At 44.3% G+C, this 17,915-nt stretch overlaps 2 protein-coding genes across 3 annotated transcripts in view; both read right to left on the reverse strand.

Moving 5' to 3' along the window:
• Positions 1–2,776: 2,776 nt before the first annotated feature.
• Positions 2,777–17,130, reverse strand: LOC135391627 (uncharacterized). The gene is made up of 2 exons (XM_064621955.1): positions 16,987–17,130; positions 2,777–3,838 (listed from the first exon to the last, which is right to left on the reverse strand). Exons 1-2 carry the CDS (start codon positions 17,128–17,130, stop codon positions 2,777–2,779), a joined length of 1,206 nt encoding a protein of 401 aa, XP_064478025.1.
• A 401-nt stretch (positions 17,131–17,531) lies between these two features.
• LOC135373806 (uncharacterized) overlaps positions 17,532–17,915 on the reverse strand; it is an 87,810-nt gene continuing 87,426 nt past the window's right edge. For both annotated transcript variants that reach the window (XM_064606880.1, XM_064606875.1), the window contains one exon: positions 17,532–17,662. In XM_064606880.1, coding sequence (XP_064462950.1) covers positions 17,603–17,662 — 60 coding nt within the window. In that variant the 3' untranslated portion in view covers positions 17,532–17,602. The remainder of the gene's footprint in view (positions 17,663–17,915) is intronic.

Below are 17,915 nucleotides of genomic sequence, written 5' to 3' on the forward strand. Positions count from 1 at the left end.
CTTTTTACGTCGAGACGAGGAGGTGAAGCGGGTTGGAATCCCCCCACCGACTGTGTTGCCTGGGGTTTTCCATGTTTTTTTCGGCAGGTTTTCTGGACGACTGTCGGCCCTTAATGTCGACCCAGGACGCATACTCACTCCCTTGTGTCCCCTCCTTCCTGCTGTCCTCTCTCCATCTCTCCCCGTGTGCGCGCTGCTGCATAGCCGCAGTTGCTTCGCGGAGCTAACACGGAACCAATCAGGGGCCCGTGAGAAGGCAAGGGTGCACAGAACAAAATGAACTTCTACTAGATGTACGTATGTCAAACATATAGAAATGAAACTGCAGGGAACTAATTATCAAAGTGCAAGTAAGGCAAGGAAAAAAATATATAACGTTGACTTTTGCGTCCAAATTACACTGCAACCAAACAATGGCTAGCAACTATGTCGGCAGCACACGCCTGACGTTGACAAGTCTACTTGTTAGAAGAAATCAATAGCAATGATAATTTAAGGTTCGACAGATGTTCCAACTTTGTCAGAGCGTACTGCACTTTCCAACCGGGATTCAATCACAGAATGTTAAGGGCAACGGTATTGCAGCAGTGGTAGGCCACTCAGAGCCCATTATCCTTCGCTAGACGATATTTTTTCTGAAAGTAGTGCTATAGAAACGTAGTGGAGACGGTGTTATTTGATCAACATTCGACCGAACTGGTTATTGTCACGCAAAATTCAATTACAGCATGTCCAGCGTACGTGTGTTGCGAACGGTTGCAAGACACACAAAAAACAACTTTCTGTTGTGCTTCATCCTGCTTGTCGTACCCTGGTCACTTTGCGTACGACAGCTTTTTTCGATCGATCTTTCCTTCGCGATGAATCCCACAAACCCGGTTGGACACTCAGTGGCAACTTTCTGTTGTGCTTCCTTATGCTCGTCCTTACCTTGGTCACTTTTCGCTACGATAGCTATTTTCTATCGATCTTTCCTTCGCGATGAATCCCACAAACCCGGTTCGACACTCAGTGGCAACTTTCTGTTGTGCTTCCTTATGCTCGTCCTTACCTTGGTCACTTTTCGCTACGGTCGCTTTTTCTATTGATCTTTTCTTCGCGATGAATACCAGAAACGAGGTTGGGATCTCAGGGCAACTTTCTGTTATGCCTCTTCCTGCTCGTCCTTACCATGGTCACTTTTCGCCTGCCATTGTTTTTTTCTATCGATCTGTTCTTCCCGACGAATCCCACAAACGAGGTTGGGCTCTCAGTGGGAACTTTCTGTTGTGATTCCTCCTGGTTGTCCTTACCCTGGTGACTTTTCGCTACGACAGCTTTTTTTATCGATCTGTTCTTCGCGATGAATCCCAGAAACGAGGTTCGGATCTCAGTGGGAACCTTCTGTTGCGAATCCTCGTGCTCGTCCTTACCCTGGTCAGTTTTCAGTACGATAGCTTTTTCTATGGATATTTTCTTCGCGATGAATCCCACAAACCGGGTTGGACATTCAGTGGCAACTTTCTATTGTGCTTCCTCCTGCTCGTCCTTACCCTGGTCAATTTTCGGTACGATAGCTTTTTCAATTGATCTTTTCTTCGCGATGAATCCCACAAACCTGGTTGGACACTCAGTGATAAATTTCTGTTTTGATTCCTCTTGCTCGTGCTTACCCAGGTCACTTTTCGCTACGATAGCTTTTTTCTATCGATCTTTTCTTCGCAAGGAATCCCACAAACCGGGTTGGACACTCAGTGACAACTTTCTGTTGTGCTTCCTCCTCCTTGTCCTTACCCAGGTCATTTTTCTTACGATCGCTACGATAGCTTTTTTGTATCGATCTTTTCTCGCGGTGCATCCCACAAAACAGGTTGAGCTCTCAGTGGTAGATTTCTGTTGTGATTCCTCCAGCTCGTCCTTACCCTGGTCGCTTTTCGCTACAATCGCTTTTTCTATCGATCTTTTCTTCGCGATTAATCCCACAAACCCGGTTGGATACTAGTGGTAACTTTCTGTTTTGATTCCTCTTGCTCATCCTTACCCAGGTCACTTTTCGCTACGATAGCTTTTTTCTATCGATCTTTTCTTCGCAAGGAATCCCACAAACCGGGTTGGACACTCAGTGGCAACTTTCTGTTGTGCTTCCTCCTGCTTGTCCTTACCCAGGTCACTTTTCTTACGATCGCTTTTTTTCTATCGATCTGTTCTTCGCGATGAATCCCACGAACCAGGGGGCTTAATCGCTTCATCGTCGTTACGGTCGTTAAAAGCTAACGAGTGGCGGGAAATTCAAAAAGGCGGGCAGGAAATTTAAAAAGGTGGGCACGTGATAAAACACGTGCACGGCGCTCTTCGCGCGATACGTGAAGGCCGGGGTACACGTCACGCGCAATGTGTCACGTGCCCACCTTTTTGAATTTCCCACTACTCGTTAGCTTGTAACGACCGTAACGATGATGAAACGATTAAGCCCCCAGGCTGGGCTCTCAGTTGGAACTTTCTGTTGTGATTCCTCCTGTTCGTCCTTACTCTGCCCACTTTTCGCTATGATAGCTTTTTCTATCGATCTGTTCCTCGCGATGAATCCCACGAACCAGGGGGCTTAATCGCTTCATCGTCGTTACGGTCGTTAAAAGCTAACGAGTGGCGGGAAATTCAAAAAGGCGGGCAGGAAATTTAAAAAGGTGGGCACGTGATAAAACACGTGCACGGCGCTCTTCGCGCGATACGTGAAGGCCGGGGTACACGTCACGCGCAATGTGTCACGTGCCCACCTTTTTGAATTTCCCACTACTCGTTAGCTTGTAACGACCGTAACAATGATGAAACGATTAAGCCCCCAGGCTGGGCTCTCAGTTGGAACTTTCTGTTGTGATTCCTCCTGTTCGTCCTTACTCTGCCCACTTTTCGCTATGATAGCTTTTTCTATCGATCTGTTCTTCGCGATGAATCCCAGAAACGAGGTTCGGAGCTCAGTGGGAACCTTCTGTTGTGAATCCTCCTGCTCGTCCTTAGCCTGGTCAATTTTCGGTACGATAGCTTTTTCAATGGATCTTTTCTTCGCGCTGAATCCCACAAACCGGGTTTGGATCTCAGTGGGAACTTTCTGTTGTGCTTCCTCCTCCTCGTCGTTACCCTGGTCAATTTTCGGTACGATAGCTTTTTCAATGGATCTTTTCTTCGCGCTGAATCCCACAAACCGGGTTTGGATCTCAGTGGGAACTTTCTGTTGTGCTTCCTCCTCCTCGTCGTTACCCTGGTCAATTTTCGGTACGATAGCTTTTTCAATGGATCTTTTCTTCGCGAGGAATCCCACAAGCCGGGTTTGGATCTCAGTGGGAACTTTCTGTTGTGCATCCTCCTCCTTGTCCTTACCCTGGTCAATTTTCGGTACGATAACCTTTTCTATGGATATTTTCTTCGCGATGAATCCCACAAACCTGGTTGGACACTCAGTGGTAACTTTCTGTTTTGATTCCTCTTGCTCGTCCTTACCCAGGTCACTTCTTGCTATGATACCTTTTTCTATCGATCTGTTCTTCGCGATGAATCCCAGAAAGGAGGTTCGGATCTCAGTGGGAACCTTCTGTTCTGAATCCTCCTGGTCGTCCTTAGCCTGGTCAATTTTCGGTACGATAGCTTTTTTTTCTATCGATCTTCTCTTCGCAAGGAATCCCACAAACCGGGTTGGACACTCAGTGGCAACTTTATGTTGTGCTTCCTCCTGCTTGTCCTTACCCGGGTCACTTTTCTTACGATGGCTTTTTTCTATCGATCTATTCTTCGCGATGAATCCCACAACCGAGGTTGGGATCTCAGTGAGAAGTTTCTGTTGTGATGCTTGCTGCTCTTTCTTACCCTGGTAAATTTTCGGTACAATAGCTTTTTCAATGGATGTTTTGTTCGCGATGAATCCAACAAACCGTGTTGGGATCTCAGTGGTAACTTTCTGTTGTGCTTCCTCCTACTCGTCCATACCCTGGTCACTTTCCGCTACGATCGCTTTTTCTATCGATCTCTTCTTTGCGATGAATCCCACAATCCCGGTTGGACACTCAGTGGCAACTTTCGGTTGCGCTTCCTCCTCCTCGTCGTTAACCTGGTCAATTTTCAGTACGATAGCTTTTTCTATGGATATTTTCTTCGCGATGAATCCCAAAAACCGGGATGGACATTCAGTGGTAATTTTCTGTTGTGATTCCTCCTGCTCGTCCTTATCCTGGTCACTTTTCATACGACAGCTTTCTTTTTTCTATCGCTCTTTTTTTCGCGGTGAATGCCACAAACCGGGTTGGACACTGAGTGTCTAGTTTCTGTTGTGCTTCATCCGACTTGTCATTACCTTGGTCACTTTTCGTACTTCAGCTTTTTTCGATTGGTCACCTCTTCGCGATTAATCCTACAAATCGTGTTGGACTCTCAGTGACAACTTCCTGTTGTGCTTCCTCCTGCTCGTCCTTACACTGGCCACTTTTCGATACGATACCTTTTACTATCGATCTTTTCGCGATGAGTCCCACAAACCAGGTTAGACTCTCAATGGCAACTTTATGTTGTGCTTCTACCTGCTGGTCCTTATCCTTGTCACTTTTCGCTACGATACCTTTTTCCTGTCGCTCTTTTCTTCACAATGAATCCCACAAACCGAGTGGGACACTCAGTGGCAACGTTCTGTTGTGCTTCCTCCTGCTCGTCTTTACCTTCACCACTTTTCGCTACGATCGCTTTTTGCATCGATCGCGATGAATCCCACACCGGGTTGGACTCTCAGTGGCAACTTTCTGTTGTGCTTCCACCTGATGGACCTGATCCTTGTCACTTTTCGCTGCGATCGCTTTTTTCTACCGATCTTTTCTTCGCGATGAATTCCACGAACCGGGTTGGTCAAACACCACCTAGATACACAAGCCCCCCCCCCCCCCCAACTTTGTGACGTCACCCCATGCCGTTCGTTAGGGAAGGCAACATGGCGTCCGCTTGCTGTGGTTGTGCTCGGCAGACATGCTATTTCGAAGACGATTTCACCCATTTTCTCGATGTGAAACAGCGAACCACTGTGCTTCCGAAGAACGGGATCCTACTGCAGTGTTTGTGCCCATAACTTACAGAATAATTGTGTACACAGCAGCAAGCCAGCCAACTTACAGCTTCTTCTGTTACGAGTATACGAAAGCACAAATAGAAGGTGAGTTGGAACAGCTTTACTACTAGTTTCGCTTGTGTAGCTTTTAATACTTCGTCCGGAACACTTCTAGAAAGGTCTGTGAGCAGAATTACTTGCAAAAGTTACCTGTAAAAAAGTGCTTTGAGGCGTACAATTCCTGGTGCAGATGTCTTTGGATGCAACATTGACTACGTTATGAATGGCGCCCGTAGAACGCTCTGATCAAATAGGGCTATTATAGTATTCGCCTTGTAGGGCTTCATGTTTTGTTTCTGAGAAGTTGCTTCCTCCTCCCTGTGCAACTGATCTTCCGCAGCTTGATTTTCTTGTTAACAGCGTGTTTACAGCCAGAAAGTGGTGAAACAAAAGTTTCCGAAGATGTCCAGAGTTGAACACCTAATGATATCTTCTTCCTCCCGAATGCAGTGAGCAGCGACGCTGAATGTTCCTCCTTTTTCAATTGTTTTAGGAGAGGAATCTCTTGTTTTCTTTTGCTCATGCAGAACTATAAAAGGGTGGGCTGAACTAAACGTTTGTCCTTTGACAGTCGGACAGTCAGATACGATTCAGCATGTACTTCGGTTTGTGGCCTCTGTCTTGAAGAACAAGACACAGTTTTATAAATGGACAATAGCACCATCAAATTTTGACTCCACGAATGTCCATCTATTGCTCAAAGAAGAACACTGCAACCTTTAGTGCGTCGCTTGCCTCACTCGGAGTGACGTGAGGGGGCCTACTCAGCTCACCGGCAGGCACTCCTTCCGTGACGTTATCGGGCGGCGTCTGGGCAGACTCAATATGTTACTCTCGGGAAGCAGTCAGAGGCACTGTGTGGCTGTGGTCACTGAGCAAGACTTCAGCGCTTTCGCGTTTCGATAAGCGCTATACGCTACACGGAAGTCAACGACATCAGGAGTCATCCCAAAAGTTTACTACTACTCGAATTTTAAATGTGTGTCCTACCTGACGTAGTCTCTCGGGGTCAGTCTGGGGTCAAGTGCCGTTGTCATAATAACGGAAGAATAATACATGTGTTTGACCCTACTCGTGACGCAAATATATGTCGCGTAAGAGAATTGCATTCCTAAGAAGGTGGATTTACATAGCTGCGATACCGTTCCCAACAGAATCGGTCATAAAGCGAGCATGTCAGATTACTAACGAGGGTTCATTGCAGCACTAAACAATCGGGAACGTTACGGTAATACGGTAATTCAACTGTGGATAACAATTTTGTGAAGTAGCCATTCGTGTAATAAAATTTGTGAAAGAGCACTTGCGAAAGGGAACCCACTGACGCGTGCGTATATACAAAACGTTTTTGCAGAGACGATGACATAATACGTTTCCGACGTCTCTTACAATGATTATAAGTTTTCCGATTGAACGTCAACATGGTGATCACTGCCTCATGTCATGTAAATAAAAATACGTATTAAAAATAGTAAAAATAGTATTGTCGTAAATAGTATTGTAAAATAGTAATAGTATTGTAATAGTATAGTAAAAATAGTATTGCCGAAAGGACGTGGCCGTGATTAGAGCCACTAAGTAAGCTTTGCTTCCGAATAGCGGCACAGCGTTCCGTGGGCGATCTGGAGAACCATCTTATTTCTGCACCACGATAGCGCAACTATGCCATCTATCGAGCGCTCTCCGGAACGTTGCTCTCTGCTGCAGGCAGCTCATACCTTCATTGAGCTTACCTTGACATCCTTAGAACGCTATAGTTCACACGCTTGGCCATCCCATGGGGAGCTTTATGTTTGCTGTCTCTGATGCTCGACTGGGTATGGCGCTGGTGAGCTGCTGAAACGTGACGCCCCTGCTCGCCTTTGGACCCCAGTGTCGCCACTCTGAAGCGAAGCTTATTTAGTGACTAGCTGTGATTGCCCGACGCTAAATTGGTAGGGCGCCCTAAGGTCATGTCAATTCGAATAACTGTATTCGCCTCGAGATCGAACAGCGTCGCCACCATGTAGCTGCCCCGTGAACTGCCTTTAGTGGGGATGCGCGGCTTGAGCCGGTGCTTTCGCTGTGGTCATAGCGCTCGAAAACGTGCTTAGAAGGCTCAATTTCTGGGCATTTGAGCTTTAAAAATCCTTTAAAATGAGTGAAAATGACTTGGTGGAAAACTCTTTTGAACTTGTCTAGTTCTCTGCACCAGCGTGCTTTACAGGGAAGAAAATTACAGCACAGGGTTATGTTCCAGTATGCGGATTCTACTCGGCCTTTGTTATATTATATTTGTCACTGAGGTTCTGTGTGCCAAACAAAATGCACCAAGAGCTAAGGTCAATGTTGTAACAGTTTGTTTAAATCATAATTATACAACTATGTCACAGTTATTTCTAGAATGGTTTATGTGCTAGCAATTCTTCATAATGTTCAGTTCAGATACACTGCACGCACTAAACACAAGTTGTATCGAATGTATTAATATATGGAATATATGAATGCATGAATATATATATATATATATATAAAGAGGGGGGAAAAGCCATTAAAAAATAACTTACTTATTTTTTTAATGGCTTTTCCCCCTCTTTATAATTCACTGGCTTGCACTGTGGCATTGAGGAGTGCTCAGTCACCCTCCCAGGTGTATGTCGCTCGCTGAGTGACCCCTGGTTTGCCAATCCCGAACGATGCACAGCTACCCAGGGCCGACGAGCCGCAAACACGGCGAAACACCTGTCCTCTGGTCAGACTTGTACATATTTGGAGTATTGTATTTAGAATACTGTATTTTAAATACAATTTGCGGTATTTTGGTACTCTACTCAATACTTTTTGTTTTGTGTATTTATACTCTATTTAAAATACATTTTATGGTATTTTGTACTCAATACTCTAATTACATATTTTGGATCTCCCTCTCAAACTTTCTGTGTCTCGTCTTTCCATTATCTTGCTTGTTCAGTGGAAATTTCCTGAGTCCCTCGGACATGACCCGGACATTGGCCCTTCTTGGAAGTCCCCATTTAGAGATCTTGCCTCGTGTGTACTAATCCTTGGCCAGTGAGGGTTCTATTCTGTGTGCCTTGACACGGTGACGCCGAATTCTGACCTCACCGTGCAGGGACGTCTTAGAAGTTTGCTTTGTTCTGGGTCACATACTTAGTGGAGTTATGTGGTACCTCCTTGTCATCTTTTTGGGACTTGTGTTTAGATGACTCCTATCAGACAGCGGCGGCTAGCGTAGTGCGCAAGGTTTACGTGATTCATGTCACATAGCGGCGACTTGCCGCATTGACCAGTGACCCGTGACTTTTTGCGTTCAATGATAAATAGTATCTTAATTGTATTTCAAATACTTTTTGAAGTATTTTGTACTCTATCTTAATTACTTTGGTTTTCATGTATTTATACTCTATCTTAATTACATTCTAACGTTAGTATTTATTATCCTGTCTTAAATACATTTTTGAGGATCTTGTACATGTCTGCCTCTGGTGCTGTCGCATCGTGCAATGAGTATCTATCTATCTATCTATCTATCTATCTATCTATATATATATATATATATATGAATGTATAACTGAGTACAGATGGACGCGAAAACAAATAGACTACAAGTAATGAAGTGACTTGGGAGGCCGTATAAGGGTTAAAAACACTTGCTACTTTTATTACATTAATAATTAAAGGGGCGCTAGGAATAGATTTACAGTTAGGGGTCGACGTTTCGGCAGTCAGCGCTGCCTTCAACAGAACTAAACTTGGAAATAGGTGACAAGGGCTTATATACAAGGGAAAAGGGGAAAATGAGAGGGGAACAGTGCACGTGGAGCGGAGTTGGTGATGTTGCAGGAGCATTGTTGCTAATGGTCCATTGAGCACTTGCAGGAGCGTTGGCTGTCTTCCAGGAGAGTTCTCCTTGGTCGTCTGATAAACCTGAAATGATAACAGAGAGACGGCAGAAAGAACGAAAGAGGGTCGGGGGACTTGGTCTAGGAGCTAAGGCTGCAAACTGTAGACAATACGCCGGGGTCTTCGTTTATCGTGGACTGGAATTTGTGGATTAGGAATGATTCACGCTGTTGCCTGCTACGGTCTGAGGGGAAACCAGATTGTAAGATGTACACGTGGATGTCCTTGAATGAGTGGCCGGTTTGATTGAAATGACGCGACACAGGGAGATTTGGTTTCTTTGTAATATCGGACTTGTGATTATTAAAACGAATTCGGAATGATGTTGTAGTTTGGCCGATATATTGTGCTTTGCATGCGTTGCATTCCAATAGATATACTACGTTGGATGAGTTGCAGTCAGAAGTAGTTTTGATTTTTACTTGGAAGTTGCTGTTTGTGCTTTGTACCCTGTCTGCAGTCTGCATTACAATACAAATTTGGCATCTTCGTCCGTTGCATGGGTGGCAGCCTTCGGTTGTAGGAGGTGGCTTATTGACTTTTGCGTTGACTAAGTGGTCTTGAAGATTCCTTGCACGACGATATGCTATGCGAGGCGGTTCTGGGAATATGGAGGGCCTTGGAGAAATATTCCCAGAACCGCCTCGCATAGCATATCGTCGTGCAAGGAATCTTCAAGACCACTTAGTCAACGCAAAAGTCAATAAGCCACCTCCTACAACCGAAGGCTGCCACCCATGCAACGGACGAAGATGCCAAATTTGTATTGTAATGCAGACTGCAGACAGGGTACAAAGCACAAACAGCAACTTCCAAGTAAAAATCAAAACTACTTCTGACTGCAACTCATCCAACGTAGTATATCTATTGGAATGCAACGCATGCAAAGCACAATATATCGGCCAAACTACAACATCATTCCGAATTCGTTTTAATAATCACAAGTCCGATATTACAAAGAAACCAAATCTCCCTGTGTCGCGTCATTTCAATCAAACCGGCCACTCATTCAAGGACATCCACGTGTACATCTTACAATCTGGTTTCCCCTCAGACCGTAGCAGGCAACAGCGTGAATCATTCCTAATCCACAAATTCCAGTCCACGATAAACGAAGACCCCGGCGTATTGTCTACAGTTCGCAGCCTTAGCTCCTAGACCAAGTCCCCCGACCCTCTTTCGTTCTTTCTGCCGTCTCTCTGTTATCATTTCAGGTTTATCAGACGACCAAGGAGAACTCTCCTGGAAGACAGCCAACGCTCCTGCAAGTGCTCAATGGACCATTAGCAACAATGCTCCTGCAACATCACCAACTCCGCTCCACGTGCACTGTTCCCCTCTCATTTTCCCCCTTTCCCTTGTATATAAGCCCTTGTCACCTATTTGCAAGTTTAGTTCTGTTGAAGGCAGCGCTGACTGCCGAAACGTCGACCCCTAACTGTAAATCTATTCCTAGCGCCCCTTTAATTATTAATGTAATAAAAGTAGCAAGTGTTTTTAACCCTTATACGGCCTCCCAAGTCTCTTCATTACTTGTAGTCTATATATATATATATATATATATATATATATATATATTTATGACACGGGTGTGTTTAAACGTGTGAATTTCAAGCTTTCATCCCATTTCATCTAACCGTATGACAGACTAGACTTTTATCGTTCACATACGTCATTGGAGCATCATTGGGGCACGCATTCAAGGTAAAATGCTATTACCCCCCCCCCCCCCCCGAACGTGATATGTAAAATACGCGCGTTTTTCGGGGTGTGAAGCACGTGTGCAACAGCGTGTTTCAGAATATATACCTCCCGCTGGAACAAAAAAACTTAGCTTATATGTAGTTATTACCTGACCGGTAGCACCCCACAGAAATTCAAGTCCACCACACAGGTGTGGTAATCGCGTAACATATTTTAGCATCATTTAGTGAATGCCCGCTCAGGAGACGAATCAAACTTCGAACCTCTGCCGTACTCACTCGACGCAAAATTGCAAAAATTGTCGCGAAGGGCTTCAATACTTACTGGACTATTCTGCCCTTATGTTAGATTTTTGCACATTTGTTCATTTAGATTCATTGTTATTGTTGATTAGTACATTGTACATTTAGATCAGTGGAGACAGGAATTTTGAGTGGGTGTTTTTCTTTCTTTTTTATCCTTGTTGTCTCGACGTAAGATAAAGAGGTACAGGGAAAGACAGCAATACACAAGCGACGAATAAATATTCGAGCGAGAGCAGCAGAAGACTAAAACAAAATCACGCTTGGAACAAAAGAGGCAGTGTTTCCCTTCAAAAGCACACAGGATATTTTCTTTTCACAACTTCGCGACTTGTGCGTTTCGCAGTGCAGCAATATTTGTCAACTTTCACACCTTATGAGCGTTCCAAATATCGCATTTCAACACGTCCGCAATATGTGAGGCACTGACAGCGGCATTTCATCCAGAAACACTGCGATATCTGCGTAGAAAAGCCAGAGCCTGCTGCGTACGATCATGCTGTACCCCCCCTAGGGCATCCGTCGCAGCGCCAACTACAGTACGATCTCGAGGCGAATACCGGCAGAGTACAGCAGTGCGTCTCGTACGCCGCCATCACGAACAGTGAAAGATGAAAGTCACTGAAAAGGTTAGCCAGCTGTAGGGATCGAACCCACATCTTTTGTATTGCCGGTCCTGCCGGTCCTGCTGGTCCTGCCGGTCCTCAGAACATCAGTTTATCTCTTGTTCAACGAACAGTGCTTCTTACAGACACGAAGACAACTGGGCTGCATTTTTCACAGAATCATTCTGAATCTTGTTTCTGCGGATGCTACGAACATTTTAGTCTTTCGGTAGACATGAAATTCCTCATTCCTTCAACCGGCATTCCCATGGACATTGTGCATAACTTGTTCTTGTGTTAAGCTTTCCGAAGCTACTCGTTGACGTGTTTTTGAGCAGCAACTGCATACGGCACAAAAATAATGGGAGGTGAGCTGCCTTGAATGGAGTTTACAGAGTTCAAGCACCACTTATCCTTCATCTACGCCATTCTGTCTAAGCGCTGCTTTGCTGAGAATGCTTCGACATATTGTAGACGTCACAATCCCGTTTTTTTAACGTTAACTTTTTTGCACCTAATTTCTTACCCTCCAATTCTGTGCACGGCACATCGACTGTACAATTGGATGTATTGTATGCATGAGCATTGTCACAGGTTTTCCAGTCGTATTTAATGATATACCGCCTACTTTAATCCTCATGCTGCCACTTTTAATCCTTATGCCGTGGAATTTAATCCTTCTGTAACATTTAATACAGGTGCTGCCGATTTTAATCCTTATGCTGTGGAATTCAGTCAAATGAAATTTTGAATCAAATGGAATTCAAATTTTCGGGTTATCTTTCAAGTCACTTTTTCCGCTACAATGGGATAGTATGGGATTGCGTGTACGATATACGTGTTGTTATAACCATTTTCTTGTTTACAGCTATATATTGTGACGACTACGACTTCGACTACTTTATGCACTACAATGAATACAACCGGACTACCTTCATGATTTATGACCTGGTAATGCTTTTTCCTTGCTGTTCATTTCCTTTTAGTATGCAAGCAAACTGTCCCTGCATTTCACATGTCACGGCCCTTTACAGCATCGTCTAGGTACTTGAAATGATTGCTGTCGTAGGCCACATAGTCTGAATTTTCCCCACTGCTTCTTTCTTGACCTGAAGAAATACGTTGCAGCGGTCTTCTATCATACTCACATCTTGCGGCGTTGCGAGAATTTCGTCCTGCCCCTCAGTAAGGAGGAACTTTACTCGTAGAATTTGGAAAACATTTCCTCACTGGGTTGAGGAACGGGCTGTAAGGGGTAGATACTTTGTAGAGTGTCGTGTGCTTAACCACGCGTCGTGCACGGGTTTGTGTGCAGGCGCGCTGTTCATCAGAAAGAGCTTCTTGATTCGTCTCGGACACTTCCGCAAGGCACGACGCCTCTGCTATAAATTCGTCATATGTCTTCCACGAAAGTTTGTCCGAAATTTGCCAGTGCAGGAGACCGCCCCATGACATACGGGCAATCAAGTTAATGTTCGCACATTTCGAGCCTACTTATAAGCGCACAGCTTTTGTTCGCCGTTGCGAGCTCCCATAGCTTCTGCTACACCGTATGTTAAAGTTTGTTTCATCCACATAGTAACGGAGCAGCTACAGACTCTATCTTTGCTCCATATTGTTTCCTTTATTCTTTGACGTCAGGCCGGTTTCGGTTGACAGTTTGACACGAGAGTAGTTTTATGGTGTAGCCATGACCATCTAGGAGTCTGTTCACAGATGATGTGCTGATGGTGAACTCCGGGGAATTGCTGCGTTGCGTTATGACGCCGCAGATCTGTACCAAAGTTAAGCTTGCATTCTCGTCTACAGTTTACTTCAACTTGCGCACTATCTCATCTCGATACCTAGTAATTGCCCCAACTCCCTTCTTTGTTTCCTCTTTGTTTCCTCTTTGTTTCCTCTTCATTATCACCATTCACTCGGTGGTCTTCACATTCACTTCGAGCATTTCGGCAAGCTAAAGTAGATCACAGCCGTACCTTGGGCAGTCAATGATCCTCCATGAATATTGGGGCGACACGCGTTTTCTTTTTTTTCTCTTTTCTTCTTCTGGTGTTTCCTTGGTGCTTTCGTGAAGGCCCTCGTGCATTGCTACTTGGTGCATTCAAGCATTCATTCCGCTACCAGGTTCAGCGCTGATTGATATCAATGTGAAATGCAGCACGGACGGTATGGTTCGCTGCATGCTCGTCTGCATGTCGCTCACTTATACGCTCAGTTTGCGGTGCACATTTTATGAGAAAAAGTGAATATACAGCTGTCTCATGCAAAAGCAACTGGTATTGGCCGACTTTCAGTTTTGGGTCTTCTGTAAGCACGCAGACGACACGCAGCAACGAGTCAACAGCCGGCAGCATGGTAGCAGACCGCGCTGCGATGCGATACGTCCGACGTCTGCGCGTATGGGGACCTGTTTTACTGTCGTCTGCAGTTCCCCGTCACTGAAAGTGAGAACGAAATTCTTGCTTTTTTGTTTTCCTGTGTTAGCGCCCGGAAGCAAATGTGGCTATGAGCACCCTCGCAAGGATGCATGATGTGACTGTAAGTGAATACTATTGCAACATATTGGTTCGGGTTACGGAAGAAATAATGAGGAAAATTCAACGTTCGGACTGTGCGGCCTACGACCGCAATCACATCAAGTACCTAGACAACGCTGTGATTGGCCGTTACATGTAAGACATTGAGAAAGTATATTTTTATACTACAACAAAAAAAGTTTAGTGGTCAAAGTGTGGCCTCTTTTTATTGAATGCCTTATCATCTTGCAATGTTAATAGTCGGCAATCACTTACGAATGGCCCCAATTTTCAGCTCGCTTTGCGCTCATTATTTAACAAAAGGGACATTCTTGAAATTACAACATTGTAGCTTCAAATAATAATACTAATACTAATAAGGATGATATTACACATAAGGAGTGACTGCCCACTGTGGCAACATTATATCTTAATCCTAGTTTTTTCTGAGCTATATCAGTCGACACAGGGACTGTCCTGACCTCCTTATCATTTGGCCGTATGTGTCCAGTGTTGCAACCACATATCCATGGTCGCAGTAGGGCGACTGCAGAAAGTCAGCCCGTTAATTGGTTACCCTATATTTGCCTAAGGGTTTCAACCCGTATCCATCATTCACCACGACAAATTGTGTCAATGAGCTCATAGTACATTAAAAGGAATATCACGCCCCCTTCTTTTTCACACCTCTTTCCAAATGTAAGTTGGTCAGCCTTAGAGGTTGGTCAGCAGTAACAGGCACATAATCACAGAATAGAATAGAAATAGAAAGAAAAAAACGACAACGTAGGTCGCACTAGTGCGATCATTCTGTTCATCGGTTCTTTATAATGCTCTTCATGTCCTCTTGTAGTTTATCACTTCATTAATCTCCTTGCGCGTCACAGGTCTTCTATCTTAAACTCACCTGGGCCTCGATCTTGAATTCTCACATAGCATGCGTTATCGTTATGTTTAAAGTTCGCACGCTCCAAACGTCACGGGGCGGCACGTGAGAACCGTTTTAATGGGCCGATATTTAAAATTAACGTTGCGATTGGCCTTCGCACGGGAGCTCGTGGCGAATAACGGGCGGAGTGAAATTGAAGATCGGGCGCCTGATCCCTTCTGTTTACCACTGATTATTTAGCGACATAATCGGACAACCGCATACCGCAAGGCGCGTTCAATTCTACTGCTGGGATTAGTCGCTGAACTTCGGCCTATCACACGTTACAGGGTAGTATCGCTGTTAGTAGGAAAGGTTTAACTCTTAATCACGCGTTGAGTATTTATCACCAGTGCACGAGAGGCTCGCAACAATGGCCATGTATATTTACAAGTCCGGAGCAACGAATCTTGAAAAAGATTGCATCGAGCGGCTTCAAAAAATGACTCAGAAATAAATTGGACGATACGAAGTGCGAAGTCAAATACAAAACAATGGGCTTTGTGTCCACCTCCCAGCTACCTCAAATAAACTTTGTATCACTGCACACCGCTAAAACGTATTCATGACTTGTTTTAACATGATAAGTGCCCTGTGCTGTCAAAAGAAATTAGCAGCCTAGCTGCTGCAGACAAAATTAATTGCCTTAATACTGCATATAGATAGAGAAGTATAAGTTACGATTCTTGTAAGAACCACGAAGGCACACGCTGTACGAAGAAACTGAATTTCTAAAAACTGGTTCATAGGTGTATACATGAAAAGTAAAGCGACAGGTATTTCCTATAGATTGGATCGGTTGACTTATATGGTGAATGACGATCAAGTGGCATAATTCATACAAGTGGTCATGACCTCCGTACTGTAATGCACAAAATAGGCCTAAACATAATTACCGCAAAAATGGGTGTCAAGGTGCGGAAAGGATAGAGAGGCAATGTTTCCGACAGGCAATCAGTCTTTACCACAATATAAGCAAACAACAGCCGCAATTGCGCGAAGTCAACTGTTAGCTGCTAGTATTGAGATAGTCATAAATATAATATTACAGAGGGAATCGTACATCAAAGCGTTGTTGTGCCAACAGAAAGACAATTTCTAACTGTCAACAGGTCCTACATCATGCATGTAGCCTTATACTATCCCAGCGTTGTGCAAGGAGTAGTCGTAATTATGAGAAGTTCATTTATAGAACGATGTAAGGATTTTTTTTCCGTTGGTGGACACTAAGGACACTAAATACATAGTTGCAAACAAAGAAATATTCATAACAGGTCATAAACCATGCAGGTAGTCTCATGTAATCTCAGTAGTAGTCTCAGTAATAGTGCATATAATAGTCGTAGTTATAAAACATGAATATATAGCTGTAAACAAGGAAATAGCCATAACGGGTCATGAACCATGCAGGTAGTCCCCCACTATACCATAGTAGTGCATAGAGTATTAATAGTCGTAAAAAGTCAATTTATAGCTGTAAACAAGGAAGTAGTCATATCGGGTCATAAACCATGCAGGTAGTCCCATACTATGCCATAGTAGTGCATAGAGTAGTCATAGTCACAAAAATCAATTTATAGCTGTAAACAAGGAAATAGTCAAAACAGGTCATAAATCATGCAGGTAGTTGCGTACAATCGCATTGTGGTAAAAAGAGTAATGAAAATATTCAAGGAAGTTAGGATTAAATTTCACTGCGTATGGATTAAAATCGGTAGCACGAGGATTAAATTTAGCAGACGAAGGGTTAAATACCATAGCAAAAGGATTAAATCCCGCGGAATAAAGACTAAAGTGGCGGCATGATGATTAAATTCCACGGTATAAGGATTAAATTCCGTGGTATAAGGTCTAAATAGAACGGGAAACCTTGTAGTTGTGGGACGTACTGCGGAGTCCTGCCGCTGACCACGCTTTGCTTCAGCCTCGGCAGCTCGTAGTGCGGGACCTTCACGGCGTTCCGCTTCGCTGCTGCCTCGGCGGTACGAACTGTTTCATCGTCATGCCAACGCTTATCCCTCTGGTTGCACGACAGGATCTTGTCGATGGGCATGCCTAGCACGAGCCCAATTTGTGCGAACCTCTGACTTTTGCAGTACAAGGCGTTTGCGCTCCCTATCTCTCTCTCTTGGCGCTTGGCCTGATATGCTCACCGGAAGTAATCAAATAAATGTCCTGTCCTTGTGAGGTGTTGCTGCTAGTGTTCTGTGGATGGTGGGTCATAGTCCGTAGGGTGCCAGATGGAGAATCCCACAGGATGAAAGCTCCTGCATTTAGTTTAATTGGAAACACGAGAACGTTACATGTGTGAGAAGGAGTGTAAGAAAGTGAAGAGTGTGAGGCACAATCGCTGCTTTCACAGCTAAACATCACAAGTGATTTCCAGCAAATTGTGGCTATTTTGTTGTTCAAGAACGACACTCAATATCTAACGCGTGAGGAAAAGAGCTCACAACATTCGAAATCCACTTTATTGAACTGAACTCAAACGGTGTCGATTGAACTTGTCGCATCCGTGGTCGAGGCTAGTTTCGAAGGATTGGTGTGTCTTGTCTGCACTCGCCAACATAGCACCGACCATTACTCTGAAACGATGATTAGGCAAGCCTTGTAGCGTCTGATACATTGAGTTGTGGTGCAAGGCAGCATTTGTAAAAGTCCACGCTCCCAAATGTTTGCGCAAAATGGCAAAATGTGAGGTTTTTGGTGAAGCCCGCCTTCGACTAACTATAGGCTTCATGTATTGCGTACACTGCTACGTGCATAACGCTATTACCATGTGAGTAACAGAAATGTTCTCTGGAATTGTTCAATAGGATATAAAATTGATTAAATTAC

Source organism: Ornithodoros turicata, chromosome 1, assembly GCF_037126465.1.
Source record: "Ornithodoros turicata isolate Travis chromosome 1, ASM3712646v1, whole genome shotgun sequence".
Taxonomy (NCBI): Eukaryota; Metazoa; Arthropoda; class Arachnida; order Ixodida; family Argasidae; genus Ornithodoros; species Ornithodoros turicata.